The sequence below is a fragment of the Papaver somniferum genome, chromosome 8, assembly GCF_003573695.1.
Source record: "Papaver somniferum cultivar HN1 chromosome 8, ASM357369v1, whole genome shotgun sequence".
Taxonomy (NCBI): domain Eukaryota; kingdom Viridiplantae; phylum Streptophyta; class Magnoliopsida; order Ranunculales; family Papaveraceae; genus Papaver; species Papaver somniferum.
The window spans coordinates 136100780-136119591 of record NC_039365.1 but is presented as its reverse complement, the minus strand read 5'-3'; the positions used below and the strand labels follow the sequence as shown (position 1 = coordinate 136119591).

The following is an 18812-nucleotide window of genomic DNA, read 5'->3' as shown; positions in this document are numbered from 1 at the left end:
TAAGTTCTTTTCATTGTATCCAACGATTCAAAGTAGTGTGCAAATTTATGCATGCTTACATTTACCTGGGTAAAAAAGATTGTGATGCATAGGTACGAACCAAATAGCACGACAAAATCTTTTGCGTTTCTTTCAATCTCCTTTCTCATTTTTGGGTTTCCCTTCATTATGCGTAAGATTTCTTGTTCCACATCTAACCAACTGACTTAGATTCTTCAGTTTCAATCTTTTTATCATCGGACCATATGTCAATTCAGATTTTAGATTTTCATCTTTTCTTTTTCCAGGTTCTGACGTCACCATCTCTGATCCAAAAATCAGAAACAAATTTCCAGGCATGCTCTTTTCTACCACTTGATTCTTCTTCTTGCTAGTATTGAAAACAAAACAGATCTCCACAGTATTATCATGGCGGTCTCATAATTTTCAAGATTGATTTCGGATTGATAAACCATATATCTTTCTTTATCTCATTTTGGGAGTTTCTTCCTTTTATCATTTTTATAAATAAATAAATAAAATCTAAGACGCATGCCTAAATGGACTTTCCTTTTGCTTCTTTAGTTGAAACTCAGTGAAGCGGACTTTATCGGGATTTTTCTTTCTTTGTTTTTCATCCTCCTCGAAAATTTATTCATAAATTCACTGAGTGCATGGAAACCTGATCTATAAGGTTTCTTATTATCTACGAAAATGGACAAATGGGAACAAGAACCAAGAATCATAATACATAATGCTCATAACCACAAAACAATCATACAGGGGAACAACTATGTACACTCCTACATAAATCTAAGTAAAACAACACTAGAAAGTAACCCGTGCTACGCACCTAGTGCTGCTTGTTTGCATTGATCTTACTTTATGAAATGCTACTCTGAACATGTTACCTTTATCTTAGCTAGTGGAATTAGCCAATTTGGCTCTAATTTTTAATATGTTATACTAAACATGTTAGACACTTCAAACAGATAGTGCATAACAAAATAATAACAGTAATAAAAATGTGTTAGCTTGTAAATTGATTCACAATTTCACAAATTATGCAACAATTTTCATCAGCACCTAGACCTTTGGAGTCTGTATGATGCTTAATAAGAGCTGAACAAATCATATAATAAGTAACTCTTCAAAGGCCTAATGTAATACAAAATCAAATGGAAATATTGACTTGTTATAAAACTAAATCATAAAGTTAATCAATTTTTGAAGTAGAACTAAAAATTAGTAGATTGGCGCAAGTTTCGTAAAAAAACATACTAACGTAGCTTTGCTCGTTACAATGTATTTCTAAGAGCATTCCAAGTGTCTGATTTCACTGAGTTAACTTTGCCTTTAAATAACCCACCAAAGGAAAAACTAAACAAATATAACCAACTGAAGGGAGTAGCATCTCCCTCATCCCCCATATGATCTGCAACCTTTCTCATGGTACTGTCAATAAACTAACCAACTGTTATTCGAAAATGGATAAATGTGGATTCACAATGATATATGGGTTGATGCCTTCACTATGGCATATCTTCTTGTATGCATTTCATGACGACAGTTCTTTTCTTACCATGCCTATTTCAACCTCAAACTACAATGTCCTACAAATAACACCCGGATATTGGCTTACTTACATGTATATATTTTTAACGGATTTACTACATGGGTTACCTGATCCCACTTTAATTATGCCTCATATTGTTATTGTGGTCATGTGTTTTCTGATGCAAAGCTTATCCTTGCTGAGCATCCTCATGCGCAGCATGACTGACCTTTTAGTGAATGATATCTTCGCCTCGAGGCTCGCTTCAGCGAAGTAAACCAATATAAAATCAACTAAATTAGAAGGAAAATAACTGGAATGCATCAAATGAGAAATTAACCAAACCCCATGAAAAGGATAAAATTGGACATATACGGGACCTTTTCCAAACATTTTCAGATATTTTTATATAGGCTAGAAGAGACCAGTATTGCGATTCATTAATAGCATGATCATTTCCTATAGAGAAGGCTTTCACATTCTACATGCACCTTGCAGGTTTAGGAAAAAACCGAATTTACAGAAGATAGGCTAATTGACTCATTCCTTTCACAACCATGACATTTAATAAGTCATGATCTTCGTATTGTCACCACAGTTTATAGAAGTATGTAAGCTCTGGTGTAAGTGTTTTTTATGGTTTGGCTTATTCATGCTTGAAGATATAAGATAACAAAACATAATAGTGTATAAAACAAAACATAAGAACGAATGACCAGAGGACCTAATCCATTTAAGGTGAACCAAAATAGCACTTACCATCCCGTTGTAGTTTGTCCACACCTCATTTGGTAGTTGAAAACTAATTCAGTCTTTAAATCTGCTTGTGAATTTGATATACATGAAAATTTGGGCCACTGCATATATATTATCAACTCTATATATGTACATAAGGCTAAGGCTCAACTACAAAAACTAGCAAATTATATAAAGGCTAACCACAATGTCAAAATTCTGTTCTTTTTGGTGATTTTTCATCCGTAATTGGAACTCGTTCATAATCAAGGTGATCTTCTGCTTGGAATTCCTTTAAGACCTAATTGATAGTAGAACTACTCATCATTGCGCCAACTAAACTCCTTCTCTTTTTGGTGGCTTTTCATCTGTGATGGTTTATACTTTGTAATACGGGTTTTTACTGAGATACTTTTTTCATTTTCCATCATTGTGGTGACTCCTTTGGTTGTTTCCATAGCTTGAAATCAAAATTCATATATATAAAAAGAGTTATCAAAAGCATATAGCCTCTCACTTTTAATAATTTATGCAAGCAATTCAGATATGACAATCCAACTTAAATGTCAACAATACAAAAAATGAAAAGAACAACATACAAAAGCAAAAATTAATCATCTTCAATATGTACTTCAAAATCCAAAAGGCTGGTAAGCAGCAAGTAACCAAGTAGCTAAATAATAGTGGTTACCAAGTAGCTTTTGACTGATCACAATTCGATCAAATGAATGAAGTTCAACTTCCTGAATCAAGTGGGAAAGAGAAAAATTTAATTAACAGCTTAATCATGAATGACAGTAAATTAATACTACCAATTATTTAGTCTCAACGTTACACCAAAACTCGTGACTTAAACCCCATTTTCATATCCACATTAACTTGGAATCTATTTAGTGTTTTAGATCAAATTCTTACCCATGTATAATTTAGATTTTGTTTCTCTCTAGTGATCAATATCGAGATTTAATATTTTGATCCTTTTGCTCTACAAACATGAACACCATTTCTGTTATAATAGTAAGGTTCTGTTGAGGCATAAAATTCCTGATTGAATTTAGCAACCAATGACATAAAAACCAAATTTGCATCAAATGAATAAAAAAAAACATAAAATTTTGAGCACCTTTCTTTAAATTAAAACGAGAAAGAAGAAATGGTAGCAAGTAGAGTTGCAACGGAAGTTCCAACACCAAAAAGATTGGAAAACCTGTACAAAAAATATTAAACCTGTCTCAAAATCGACTATTTTCTGAATCCCTAAGATTAAAATAATAGAATGCTTTAGTAACAAACATAAATAAAAATGGTACTCTTCTTCTCCATTGGCATTAGTTTCAATAATTTCCCAACCACCATGACCATCATATTTTCCTAAGATGCGTTTAATAATTTCAATAGAGGAAGAAGAAATTAAGGATTTTAAGATAGATCCATAAATCCATGTCATTCCAGAAAGTTTAGTCACCACACAAAAAGGAAGTTACTATCACTTTTAGTTGATTTTGGATGAAAATTTGAGAATAGGGACAATTTTTTTTGAGCAGTTATGGATGAATGATAAAAGTGGGGTAATTATAGAAATGGAACTTGGTCGATGCAATATGAAAGTAGGAGTAGTGGGATGGGTTTTCATCGTGTACGGTGGTGTAAGTAGGGTGTAAATTTTTTATATGTGGGGCTAGAGTGAATGATAAAGCTCTATTTATAAATACTCTCACCACATATGTCCACATCAGCTTTTTGTGGGGACAAAATGAAGGAGAATTGAGTATTGTGTTTCAATTATCATCTTGTTAGATAGATTAGCCGTACATCCCTGAAACAACATGCTGCTGTACAAATTTGTGTACTAGCATATCAAATATGAGAAAAAACATCATTCATAAACACGAAAATGCTGGTGTACAACTATGTTGATTAGTGAAGCTGGTATACAACTATGTACACTCTTAAAAAAATCTAACAAGAGCAACATTCTTTCCCGCACAACAGGCTATAAGTCATTGAAACAATATGCTGGTATACAATTATGTACACTGCCACAACAAATCTGGGAAAAACATCTTTCATAAACACGTAACATGTCATATGTCACTGAAACAACATGTCGGTGTACAAATGTGTACACTGCCACAACACAATCTGGGACAAACAACTTTTATACACACACATCAAACCACGTGTTTCTGAAACAACATGCTGGTGTGCAAATCTGTACACTAGTACAACAAATCTAGTAAAAATAGCTTTCATACAAACACAACATGCCATATACTGCATATGAAAGTAGCAAATGATCTTACCTTTTTCTACTTGAATAGTTGTTGAATATTCTGTCTGGTGTTGTTTTCTTCTGTTTGAAGGTTTTTGATTTCTTTTTCTGCTCAACTAGTGATGAATTTGGACTTTCTACTACTTGAATAAATGTTGAATCTTCTTTTTGATGTTTTTTTATTCTCTTTGAAATTCTTCTTTTTCTTTTTTGAATCGTTGATTTCCAGCCAATTGGTGATGATTTTAGACTGTTTTCTTGTTGTTTCTTCTTCATCGTGATGTTACTGCCAAGTATTGTTCATCAATGGTTTTTTGATTGATGATTTTTTCCTTCGATTTAGGGTTTCTTCTTCACTGATTTCTCTTTGCTAGTTTAAATGATTATTTTTTTTTCCGTTATTATTTTCAATTTTAATTCATGTTTAAACGTGGCATAACTCCTTTCAAAATGTGGTGACTTCTAATTGAATTATCAGTTTCAAAACAGTTTTAATTCGCAACACGTGTGCATTATGAAAAGCGTATGAGGGATATTTGTGTCTTCACTTTTTTTTTTTCAAACTAGAAGATTTTATGGATTAAACTTCAGTGATTACAAAATTTGCATCCTCCTCCATTTGGTTAAGAATGTCATCCGGAGGAGCTAATAACCATACACTGGTTAGTCTGTCTACCCAAGCTAATTTGAATAGAATATCTGCAACTTTGTTCTTTTCTTTTGGTACATAACTACAACGCCACAAGCTAAAATATCTAAAAAATTCTTAATGTCTAAAATTAAATTATGAAGTCTCCAATCTATGCTAAAGCATTCTTCACAACTTTTAGACGAAACCTATTATAGGGGCTTCAAAAAAAGAGTTTTGAAGACTCCTAAGGATTCAAATATCCCACAATGAAGATAAGGGGACTTAATTCATAAAAAGTACTAAAATACCCTTAACCTATTAAATATTGAAAACCTAAAACTAATTTGTTTTCATTCCTCTCCTTTAATTCTTCAATTTTCTTCTTCACTATCGCCTCCGTCGCTTATTTCTTCGATTAATCTTCAATTCTCAAAATAATTCATTATCGATTAACACCATTTAATCCACCCACACTGACTTCAGTAAGGTAAAAATCAAAAACTCATCTTATTTAATTGGTTTCAATGCATGGATAAGCGGAATCGATCGAATTGAGTTTTTGAAAAAACAGTTTCAGATCTGTCTACGGTTGGGAAGTATGAAGTTTCCCAACAGTAGACAGTTAAGTCTACAGTTGGGAAGTATGAATTTTCCCAACCGTAGACAGTACTGAAACTGTTTTTGCCAAACATAAGTGATGGGTTTTCTTAGTTTTTTCTTTTTATGATCGTCATCTTCACCAGGACGGAGAAGAAGAAGAGAGAAACAAGAATAATAGTTTTTTTATTTTTATGATTATCATCTTCATCATAATTTATGAATGAAAAGAGAAGGAGAAGATAATGGATATAGTTTTTTGTATATGATCATCATCTTCATCATGATTTATGAATGAAAAGAGCAGGAAAAGATAATAAATTTAATTTTATAATTCATGGAAGGTATTTTAGCCATTACAAAAAATAGTTAGATATGGGGTTTTGTTGATTACTATTCATAATCCGATTTTATCATCTTGCGAGTCCTCAAAACCAAATGTTTGGAGCCCCTATAATAGGTTTCTTTTAGGCTGGGTTTTAGACTAACATGTCCTTGTGAAGTCGGGCCGGACTGATACGTATTTTTGAACTAAAACGATTTTCCCCCATAAACAAGTCGAAGGTGTGGTAAGTGGTACCGTAGGGGTGTAAATTCGGACAGGCCAGGCCTCCCGGCCTAAAAACGAAGACAGGTTCTGCATGCCAGGCTTAATATTTGTGAGCCCGTAAACAAATTCAGGACGGTCAGGCCAGGCAAAAGTAGATTATTTGCTATCCAAAGACCGCCCAAAGCCTGTTTTTTATATGGGCAGGCCAGATCGGGCCGGAAAGGCCACTATTTTTTTTTCTTTTTTTTTTAAGTTTAAATTTTCAAATGAATGGTATTAAATTTATTTATTTTTAATACAGTATCTTTTCCTTTCCAACATTGCATACCGTGAGTGATAGTATTATTCTATATTTAAATTACAATGACAAACTTCTAATTTTAGCCTAAATGATTAATTAATTAGAGTACAATAAACTTTCTAATAAGAAAATATATTACCATTAATTAGATTACGATAAACTTTCTTTTCCATAGACTAGGTATTGTTATTCAGAAGGGGGTTGGAGCGCAGCTTGTTGTTAGGCTACCAACTAAGGTCTTGTATGAGTCTATCGACTGATTCTAAATTTTAAAATAAATTTTATTTTCTTAAAATAAAAAAAGGTTAATTATAATTAAAAACAACTATATATTTTATTGTTCTTGACACAAAATTGACAATTATAAAATGGTAACTTTTTAAGTATTTTTAAGAGGATATTAAATGATTAATGGCACATAGAAGGCTTTCAGATCGGGCACCAGGCCGGGTATCATGCCGGCATCATAATTAATTGCAAAGCTCGAGACCGCCCAATAAATTAATCCAGGCCAGGCTGGGTGGCCCATGATGGGCCATAACAGGTTTTGGGCTACTTCGGGTACAGGAGGGCTCGGGCGGGTACGGGCAGGCCGAGTATTTTCAGGTATTATTTACACTCCTAGTACCCTCGTATACATGGACTAGGGCTGCACAACGGGTAGGGTGGGTAGGATATGGGCTATTTCCCCACCCTACCCGCTAACTGGCGGGTAAGATCCAACCCGACCCATTAATTGGCGGGTCGGGTAAGATAGGGTGGCGGGTATAACCCTTTTTTTTTTTTTCTTTTTTCTACCAAAGTTTGGAAGGTCTGTCAGATACTCAGATTACCCTTTCAAAAAATTGTTGCAACCAATCACAAGAATCTTAGCAGCCAAGGATTTGAACGACAAAAGAAAGAAGGTGAACTTTACATCAGGGGTTTATAGCTGCATCAATCTGTTAAGTAACTCAGAAATGAAAAACATCAGGACAACCCACCAGTATGTAACAAACTAAAGAAACAGTCAGAGCCAAATCGATGTCCTGCAATCCCAGTAACTCAGTGGATGGACCAGATCACCAAATAACTAGGCCTTCATCTAACCTTATTCTTCAAGCACTAAGATCCCCAAACAGCTCTGCAACACACCAAAATTCAGTCAAATCTCAATAAGTTATTGACAATAACCATTGGCACCAAAATTCAGTCATATCTCAATAACCACTGGCGGCAAAATCACTCAAAGTCGCGTTTCCCAACAGAACATGGCATAACATAGCAAAACATGGATATTGAATCATTACAGCGTTGCATTAAAAAATAGGCTGGTGATCGGGTATGTTTAGACTAGACTGTTTGCAGGTGACTCATAAACTTAGGAAACCATGAACTTTGAATCATTACAGCTTTATGTGTGGAACCTACGAGAGCAGTCAAGCTTTCTCTGAGACTTGCTATTTTTGGTGCCAAGGAATTGAACTTTATAAATTTTCCTCACACTGGTCAGGTCCGTAATCATCAACACTTAAATTTCTCAGAATAAGCAAAAATGGGACTCTAATAACTTTTCCATGTAAGATTTTTCAAAAACTAAAAACATAGCAAAGACGGAATTAAAACTTGTCCATGTATATAAGGATTTTCAGGAACCTGATACATAGACTTACGAATCCAGTACCAACTTTATGCATTCACATCAGCTCAACATGAAAGAACTTAGAAAGACCTCAAACTTTAAATTCATTCAGGAACCTTCATATCTTTTTAAGTATTATGTTAATATACTCACCAAGACAATCCAGAGATTGCACATTCTAATAATCTGAAATATCTGAAATATTGGAAAGTCACTACTACTTGCCAATGTCAATTTCATCTAGATTCATAATTCAAAAAGTTTGAAGACCCAAATCCATGAGTTGGAAATTACCAGCAAAACCATAGAGAACATATATTTCATTTACTATATCAACATCAAAAAACCTTTTCAACTATGTTCTAACCTAGTTCTGACCTAACTCACAAGTCGAAATGATCACTTGTGCAACTTAATAATAAAAAATTATTTAATCTCCCATAGACTAAGATTGCTAAGGTTCAGGCCTCCATATTGAGGCATGTATCAACGAGAACCACATTACTGCAACATAAATAAGTTCAGAAGAATAAAAAGATGGATGATAGGTGAATAAAGAATTACAGATAATAAGCATCATACTAGATTAGACTGAATGTCATCTTACATTAACAACCTTCTATCATTATTGCACAAAAGAACCATTCAGAATTACATAACATTATCATTATTGCAGATAAGAACTTGAGTTCATTGATTGTCAGCTCCTTCGTCATTAATATTTATCCATAACTATGATATAAACTATACCTTATGCTGAAAGTGAAAGTGAAAACCATTAAACTAAGGCTTTTTTCCTTGTTTATCCACATCATGAAATCTTTGGAAAAAAATAGCAAAAGAAAACATAAAAATTAAGATATGATTGATCTGAAGATAAAGCTACTACATCCAGACAACAACATCAAACAAATTAAGTCACCCAAAAGTCTACAGAATCATCATCAGCTTTCAAAACAGGGGAGGGGAACATTAGCTAGAACTAGTTAACATCAGCCTATAACATTCAAAGCTTAAATTCTTATTCGAATTATAAGTGTAGTTAATAGCAATAGCCAATAGGCATTCTGAATTAGCAGGAAAAAATCAACCCCACATGATTCTTACATATCTACTATAAGTGTAGTTAATAGCAATAGACAATACAAATTTCAGATATGTATCTTCGTAATGTTGAACTAAGATTGGAAAGGAGTGAGGATTCGAGTGTAAAAACAAACTAAACAAGCACGATATATTAAAATTTCACATGTGACTCACGACTTACAAAATTGGTTTCAAACAAAAATGTCTATCCTATTTATATACAAACTCAGTGACACTCCACACCCACATGCTTATGGTCTCAGTCCCTGGTATCTGGGATACATAAAACCCTCACCAACATAATGCAGTACAAAATAGTAAGCTTTAGCTTTAACATGTCATAAGGTTGTTGTTGATCAACAAGGTATGATTTCTCTACACATGGTATCTCTTTGGGCAAGACAGAACTCAAGTGAGATACACCCATGGAAACCCAAAAACAAAACCTACCAGTCTAGTCCACATTCATACACACAAAAATTCACATAAACCCTTTGATTTACACTATGCACATTTCAGATTGTAATGGAGGAAGAAAAAAATAAACTAATATCAATTTTCATAAACTAATCATAACCCATGAATCATAATTACCCAATGAACAATCATATGTTAAAATCTTACCACAGAAGGCAATACAGGTGAAAAAGCTTTAGCCCCCCTGTAACTTCCATCTAGGTACAGATAATTTCCTGGCATGAAAAAGAAGAGCACAATCAAGGACTAATCAGATTGCATCATTTTCACTACAATCACAGAAACAACTGGAAATATTCGTTACAAATTAAGAAACCCATAATTCATGTAAAAATAAGGAATCCTAATTTAATTTCCCCAAAACAAATTAAGAAAACACGACCAACCCAAGTTATAAATTGAAAAAAATGAAATCAATCTACAACACCTTGATCAAATACCTAACCAATTGAATTAAGGGCAGAAGAAATTTTAGATTTGTACTGATACATACGTTTCGATTTCGGTTAGGACGACGAATGATTTGTGACAGTGAGTTTCGATCTTTGATGTGAGAGTGAACTGGATTTTCAATCTAGGGTTCTCGGAGGTTTCTGTGTAGAGAGGAGAAGTATGAAGTGAAAACGAAAATGAAATGAAGAGGAAAACGAAAATCAATTTAGTTTTTAGGTTGAGTTGATTAATAAAAAGCCAATGGCAGAGATGATCAATGAGAGAGAGATCAACGACTATTATAAGCTTTTATATAAATAGGCAGGTAGGGTAGGATAATTTCGAGCTTTGCCCGTTATCCTGTCCATTAAACAGCAGGTAAGAAATCTTAACGTCATCCTACTCATCAAATGACGGGCAGGATAGGATGCGAGTAAATCAGTGGTGGGTATGAGTAGGGTATGTGCACTCCTAAAGGGGACGGTCCACCCCCGTTATGAGTCGTGTCAAATAACAACAAAATCTCTCTTTCTAGTACGTTTTTCTTTGTTTATCAAAAACTTCTCTTCTTCTCTCTCGATTCTAAGGAGGAGGAGAGAGAAAATGAAGAAGACTATGGGTTTCTTCACCGTTACTACTGTTCTGATAATAATTTCAACTTTAGCTGTTCAAGTAAGATCTGATGGTTCTGATCACCGTTACAAAGCTAGAGATACAGTTCCTCTCTATGCTAACAAGGTCGGCCCATTCCATAATCCCAGGTAACCCTATCTTTCCATCTCTTCTTAGGGTTTTTAGTTTTGTAAAATTTTAATCCGATCCGTAATTTGAGTTTTTTTTTTCCCTTCTTCCAGTGAAACGTATCGGTTTTTTGATCTACCATTTTGTTCACCATCTCATGTAACTGAGAAGAAAGAAGCTCTAGGTGAAGTGTTGAATGGGGATCGTTTAGTTAGTGCACCTTATAAACTCGATTTCTTAGTTGAGAAGGAATCAGAAGTTGTATGTAAGAAGAAATTAACAAAAGAAGAAGTAATACAGTTTAGAAATGCAGTTACAAAAGATTATTACTTTCAGATGTATTATGATGATCTACCGATCTGGGGTTTTATTGGGAAAGTTGAAAAGGATAGTAAATCTGATCCTAGTGAGTTCAAATATTATCTCTATAAACATATTAATTTTGAAATCCTATATAATAAAGACAGGGTTATTGAAATTAATGTTAGAACGGATCCAAATGCTTTGGTTGATCTCACTGAGGATAAACCTGTTGATGCTGAATTCATGTATACCGTGAAGTGGAAAGAAACCGCTACTCCTTTTGACAAGAGAATGGATAAATATTCACAATCTTCTTCTTTACCTCATCATTTGGAGATCCATTGGTTTTCAATTATAAACTCCTGTGTAACTGTTCTTCTTCTTACTGGGTTTCTTGCCACTATTCTTATGCGGGTTCTTAAGAATGATTTTGTCAAGTAAGTAATTGTCTCCTGACTGAATCTTATATCGCAATGCTTGTTTTTTACTTGGATAGAATTTATAGAGTTCTTTTTCTTTTTGATTAAGTATGCGTTTCTATTGTATTAGATATGCACATGATGAGGAAGCAGCAGATGACCAAGAAGAGACTGGATGGAAATACATTCACGGTGACGTATTTAGATACCCTAAGGGGAAGTCTTTGTTTGCTGCGGCTCTTGGTTCGGGCACCCAGCTGTTTGCTCTGTAAGATCCTCTTTTGAATTAAAGTTTGAAATTCAATGGAGATAGGTGCATTTTAAATATTGTTGTTAATTCTTATTCTGTTTACATGTACCAGTACCATCTTCATTTTCATACTTGCTCTTGTTGGAGTATTTTATCCATACAACCGAGGTGCCCTCTTCACTGCTCTTGTCGTGATATATGCACTTACATCTGGGATTGCTGGTTACACCGCCACCTCTTTCTATTGTCAGCTGGAAGGAACAAACTGGGTATGTTCTCCTGTAGTTTCCTTGATGTCAGGGGTGAATCCATGAAAATTTATTTTTAGAAACTAGTGAAGATAACATCTATTTTTGGGTTCCATAATCCTGTAGTATATGATTTGTGCCATTTAAATGTAAAACATTATAGGAAGCTGCTCTGTTAACTGAAAAAGGCCTAAATGAGGCTTCACATCTAGGTAGTGCTGATTTTTGAACTAAATTTTTTATGCTAATTAATGTTCTCAAACTTTGGCAGGTGAGGAATCTGTTATTGACAGGGTGTCTCTTTTGCGGTCCTTTGTTCCTGACCTTCTGCTTCCTCAACACAGTTGCTATTGCCTATAGTGCCACTGCTGCACTTCCATTTGGAACGATTGTGGTTATAGTTCTCATCTGGACTCTAGTAACTTCACCTTTGCTGGTATTGGGTGGAATTGCAGGAAAGAACAGCAAGTCTGAGTTTCAAGCGCCTGTTCGCACCACAAAGTATCCCAGAGAAATTCCACCATTGCCTTGGTATCGCAGTACTATTCCACAGATGGCAATGGCAGGGTTTTTGCCATTCAGTGCTATTTACATTGAGCTATACTACATATTTGCCAGTGTTTGGGGTCACAGAATTTACACTATTTACAGCATCCTCTTCATTGTCTTTATCATTCTCTTAATTGTCACCGCTTTCATTACTGTGGCATTGACATATTTCCAACTAGCTGCTGAAGACCATGAATGGTGGTGGAGGTATTATAAACTTTCTTCTCTTATACTGTTTGTTTCTTTAACTGTTTTTCCATCAAGGTTTCCTCCCGTGCATTGAATTTTATGCCTAATTATGTTCGATTGTGATCGTTTATCTATTGCTGCTCGCATTTTTGATCCTGAAAATGAGGTAGTTTAGGACTTGGCCAATGTCCATTTTTTTTTTTTTTTTTTTTTTTTTTTTGTGTCATACAGGTTTTAGTAGTTTTGTTTCAATAATCTGTTTTTATGTCACTTCTATGTCAGCTGCGTACCACAAAATCCATACTTGGCAAATGTCCAAATGTTCTCATTCGCCCTATATATTTGTTCCTTCTGGGCCAAGCTTTTTTCGGCGTTTTCACTGGCTTATTTGTTACCAATTTTTGGTAGTGGTGGTAGGTCTAGAAATGACCGAAGTTGTAAGATTGTGGTAGTCAAAACCTGAAATGGTTGCTTCTCGTTTAAGCAGTATCTACTGCTTTCTTATCTGATCAAGAGGCATGGCTGCAGGATACACTGCCTGCCATGCTCGCTGTTTTGTATCCTATATGATGACCTATCTTGTGATTTCTGTTCATGTTCCATACTTCTATTTAGTAAATTCTACTTACTTGCCTTGCCTGTATTTGGGTTTAGAGTGGTGAAATAGTTACAGGTTTCTGCTGTGGCCTGATCTTTTAAATTATCTTTTCGTAGGTCTATCTTGTGCGGAGGATCAACTGGCTTATTTATTTATGGTTACTGCTTGTACTACTACTACGCACGATCAGATATGTCAGGTTTCATGCAAACTTCATTCTTCTTTGGTTACATGGCTTGCATCTGTTACGGTTTCTTTCTCATGCTCGGCACCATCGGTTTCCGTGCATCTTTACTCTTTGTCCGCCACATATACCGATCTATCAAGTGCGAGTAGACTGGTGTCATGAAAAGAACGAACAAAAAAAAAAGGTCTGCTTATCTTGTTACAACAACAGATATGGCACTTTTTTTCTTCTTTCTTTTTGTTCTCCATATAGGTTGTTTCTGTTATAGAGAAGGAAGGTTATATGATTTTTGTTAAAGGGTAGTTTGGAAAGGTACCCTCTGATCTTAGAAAGCAGAAGAGAATTAGGGTTTTGAATTAAGAACATGTTGTCAATGAGAGGTGAATATTATGTGTTGCCCCATCAGAATGTTTAGTTGATCATTGTGTAATCTGGAAAAGACAAACAAGGGGACGGCCCTCTTTGAGAAGAAGATTTTTTTTTTTTTATCATTCTGTAACTGCACTCACTGCAAGACAATATTTCTATTTCTCTTTATATGTAGCATATACGGCCATACGGTCTTTCCTTTTAATTGATTACCTTTACTTTTACCCCAAGTGTTTTGTAATTTGTTTGAAACTCGGTGTTATTGTAGTTCCTAGTATTACCAAGCCAATCCTAGTTCCATTTATAGATTTCTAAATGCGGATGGGTTGATGGCCAGCTCGGGATTACATCAACCACCACAAAACTATTAGTGTATAACTTTGACCTAGTAATTCTTAAGTTTTGCATATCAAGAAAAAAAAAGAACTCCAATTTTCTTCTGCAAATGATGTAAATCCATCCCCCAGCCTTTGGGTCTATAATTTAATTTAATTTTTGACAAAATCCAATTAAAAATAGCAAGGAAAGCAAGTAAAAACCCTCATCTTCGGCGGGACTGCTACCATCATTAGATTCATTACCAATCTGCCTGCACTACTGCCTTTTCCCATCATTTTCATCTGTCACTACCTTCGTTATCATGAATTACCAAGTCTTCTCATCAATTTTTATTTTTTTACTTTGGAATTGAAAAACATATTATTACATGAATGATGATTGCAAGTAAATTAGTTTAGTTACATCCCCAAATAGTGTTTGTCCCCGTACCCAAAGATTTTTAGTTATCCAAGTGCTATAGGGTGGCCTGAATTTTGTGGAATAGTAACTTGACATGTTTGGAAAGTAAGATGTAACTTAGTCTTTCGCAAAACAAACCAGAATAGTGCAAAAACAGCAAGTGACATAGTTAGATACATAAACAGTTACAAAAAAGTTTGTGTCCCAGACTACAATATCATACAAAATCTCTATTATAATCATATGACTAATGAAGAGCTAGAAATAATCACAACAGAACCACCTGCTGAAAAAACTTATATGGCAATAAGGATTAATATTGCTATTTCTATGTCAAATCCCATTACAACCTCTGGAATCGGTTTAACTTTAACTACCTTTGCAGGAGAAAACGAAGGAAAGGGAAGCTATGTTGACTGCACTACAAGAGAAGATCTAGAAGAAAAAGGAGCCGAGGCAGCGTTCAAATGGGCTACCCAGTGGAGTGGGATTCAATATTATTTTCCAAAGCGATTCAGAACCTATATTAAGGCTGCTTGTAGGAATGTATATCAGAGCTCGACAAAAAAGATACTCTATCAACGACGATTTTGGAGTTCACCCTAGTACCTGCATAAACTTTAAAGTAAATAGTTTTGTTCTAAGAAATAGGTATGCCATTATAGAGGCAACCCACATTTCATCCTTTTGTAACCGGAATGCAGTTAACAAGCACTGGAATGATGAAAATCTAAGAATATTGTTGAACAATTTAAAATTTCAATTTGATAGGAACACTGTAATAAACACTAATCTCTACCTCAATAGAGTTATGAGAATCCATAATATATGATTGAGGTTAATACCTCTTTTTCAGAAAAAAAAAGAAAAGAAAGGATTTTTAGGATATTACAAGTAATAGCAGATAGAAAAAGCGATGCAATAATACCTAATATTCGTAGGGAGGAAGAAAAGTATTAACCATAATCAAATCTAACAATTTATAATAAGTGTCTCCGTTGTCAGGATGTGATTCTGACGGAGATAAGTAGTAGGAGGTGATTCTGACGGAGATAAGTAGTTTGCCTGAAACCTTGTCCGATATATACGCGGATGCATTAAACCCTTCAATTGAAGAAGAAATCAAAACACTAACATGTCAAAACTTATTATTTAATAATCTGAAATGACATCTTTGTTAAAAAAGAAAATAATCTGAAATGACAAACTACATTGACAAACTAATGATTATGCTAGAGGTAAAGGTAGAATCATCCTCAGATGCATGATTTATAAAGCGGATACCACTATTAGCGGGGTGATACCAATTCAGAGATCCGACGGTCAGGATCTGTTAACATTTATTTGTCCTGTATGGATTGGTATCATCCCCAAGTAATACTGGTCTCCCCCTTTATAAATCGTGCTAAGATGAATACGAAGTCGCGAAAAAAAGAAGCAAAGATATAATAACCTCAAAAGTGAAGAATCATGTCAATGGACACCAAGACCAAAGCAAAATTGAAATCTTACGAGAAAAATTATTAACATACTCAAAAACAAAATAAAATCTTAGCTCTGCGATCATGTGTCTTGGAAGCATGATATCCCTTCTTAATCACCATTCTTTTGAGGCATTTCATTTCACATGCTAGATGAGGAGTTTTGAGGTTCTTGTTAAACATGAGTATAGAGATTCTATAGTTGTTGTGAGATTAACTCTGTATATTCAAAGGGCCTGCTTTATACAAACTTACAGATCTTGATGAGGCAAGAATAAAGGTACACATAACAATATCTATGATAAATACATAAGGAAATATATATGCAGTTACAACCGTATAACAAAATAATAATTCCAAGATCGTAATAATATCTTGACCATATCTTAACACCCCCCCTCAGACTCAAGGTAGTGGAGTACACATCTTGAGTATGGAAATTAAGAACCGAAGACGTGCTGCAGAGTGAGTCTAGGTGAAAAGATCAGCCACTTGAAGCTTTGATTTGACATGCGGAAGAATGATTGTACCTTTCTTAAAATCATGACGAGTAAAAATAACAACCTATCTCGATGTTTTTGTACGTTCATGAAAGACATCATTGTGTGTAATCTGAATAGCAGCCTTGTTATCACAGTATAGTGGCGTAGGTGCAGAAATTCGAACTCCCATATCACAAATAAGCCATCGCAACCAAATGAGTTCATATGTGGTGTGAAAAAGAGCTCTATACTCTGCTTCAGCACTGGAACGAGAAACCACACTTTGTTTCTTACTTCTCCATGAAATCAGAGAATCTTCCAAGAACACACAGTAGCCTGTAATAGATTTTATGTATGTAACATCCCCATCCAGGAATAAGCTCGAAGAGTGAGATTAGACTTGGATGAGAAACAAAGACCTTGGTACAGAGACCCCTTTATATATCTTAGAATTCCGAGAACAACTGCATAATGAGTGGACCTTGGAGCAGACATAAACTGACTGACTATGTGAACTGCATGACTTATGTCTGGTCTCGTAATAGTCAAGTAATTTATACTACCTACTAGTTGACGATACAATGTTGGATTTGACAATAGAGTCCCATATGTAGGACTGTATTTTACATTCAATTAAAGAGGTGTGTCAGTTACCTTATTGTCAGACAGCCCCGCACGTTGTAAAATCTCAGATGCATACTTGACTTGTGATATTAAATAACCAGTGGATGACGTGCCAACTTCAATGCCAAGAAAATAACTTAAAGGTCTAAGATCTTTCATCTTAAAACAATCACTAAGATATGACTTGAGTTCATTAATACCTTGTGGATCACTGTCAGTAATAACCATGTCGTCAACATACAAGAGAAGAATGACAATCCCTTTATCTGAGGATCTGACGAACATAGATGAATCGCAGAAGCTTTGTGTAAAGCCATACTGGAGAATTGCATTGCTAATTAAACTTCTCAAACCAAGCACGAGGTGCTTGTTTGAGTCCATATAATGCCTGTCGAAGCTTACATACTTGATTAGGTCCATGAGGCAAACCAGGTGGAGGTTGCATGTAAACCTCTTCTTGTAACTCACCATGAAGAAAAGCGTTTTTCAAGTCCATTTTATGAAGCCTCCATTGTCGTGCTGCAGCAACAACAAATAATGTACGAACTGTAACCATTCTGGACACTGATGCAAATGTTTCTTCATAGTCAACACCATACACTTGTGTATAACCTTTTGCAACAACTCGTGATTTACATCGTTCAAACTCACAATCTGACTTGGTCTTAACTTTATAGACCCATCTGCTTCCAATAACTGATTTTCCAGGAGGAAGATCCACCATTTCCCATGTCTTTGCCTCTGCATGTGCTTCCAATTCATCATTCATTGAATATTGCCATTCTGGAATGTCCGTAACTTCTCTTTATGTTTTTGGTTCACAAAATGACAAAATAGAAGACAAAGAACAATGATAGTCTGCATACTTAGCTGGTGGTCTTCGATTGCGAGGTGGCAAAGGATTTTCTTCAGAATTAGGATCTCGTTTCTGAGTTGCACTGTCAGGTTGAATCGTAGAGTCGTGGGGTTCTTCTGGAGTGAGTGTAGCATTCTCAGGGTTTACTAATGACTCCGGGGAAAAGCTAGTGATCTCTAATGAAAAAGGATCCAAATATATAAACTTTCAAAGGTGGATGATTTACTACTTGGGAGGGTCCAAAAGAGAATCTTTTCCCAGAAAGCAACATGACGAGATACACGCAGATTACGATTAACTGCATCATAACAACGATATCCCTTATGATCTACTTCGTATCCAATAAAAACACACATGACATTTTTCTGACTAAGTTTGTTTCGTTCACGTTCAGGTAAAAGAACAAAACATGTTGAACCAAATGTTTTAAGCACATAATATTTAGGTTTGTTTCCGTACAAACACTCATAAGGAGATATTCCACCTATAACACCTATTGGCACATGATTGATTGTATACACTGCTGTGAGAACAGATTCACC

At 35.0% G+C, this 18812-nt stretch overlaps 1 protein-coding gene and 1 long non-coding RNA gene across 2 annotated transcripts; one reads left to right on the top strand and one right to left on the bottom strand.

Annotated features, from left to right (window-relative positions):
- Window positions 1-7443: 7443 nt before the first annotated feature.
- Window positions 7444-10484, bottom strand: LOC113302995. The gene is made up of 3 exons (XR_003337262.1): window positions 10298-10484; window positions 9952-10019; window positions 7444-7743 (listed from the first exon to the last, which is right to left on the bottom strand). It is a non-coding gene; the product is annotated as an uncharacterized LOC113302995 (long non-coding RNA).
- A 291-nt stretch (window positions 10485-10775) lies between these two features.
- On the top strand, window positions 10776-14313 carry LOC113303152 (transmembrane 9 superfamily member 3-like). Its single transcript, XM_026552153.1, has 6 exons — window positions 10776-10997; window positions 11091-11717; window positions 11830-11967; window positions 12062-12218; window positions 12469-12953; window positions 13650-14313. The coding sequence occupies exons 1-6, from the start codon at window positions 10840-10842 to the stop codon at window positions 13867-13869; spliced, it is 1785 nt and encodes a 594-aa protein (XP_026407938.1). The 5' UTR covers window positions 10776-10839; the 3' UTR covers window positions 13870-14313.
- Window positions 14314-18812: the final 4499 nt, after the last annotated feature.

Excerpts from the sequence above, each read along its gene's own strand:
- LOC113303152 (XM_026552153.1), top strand. The coding sequence starts at position 10,840 with ATGAAGAAGACTATGGGTTTCTTCACCGTTACTACTGTTCTGATAATA. Across the intron at positions 11,718-11,829 it reads CTTAAGAATGATTTTGTCAA|ATATGCACATGATGAGGAAG; the intron begins GTAAGTAATTGT and ends CTATTGTATTAG. Across the intron at positions 12,954-13,649 it reads GACCATGAATGGTGGTGGAG|GTCTATCTTGTGCGGAGGAT; the intron begins GTATTATAAACT and ends ATCTTTTCGTAG.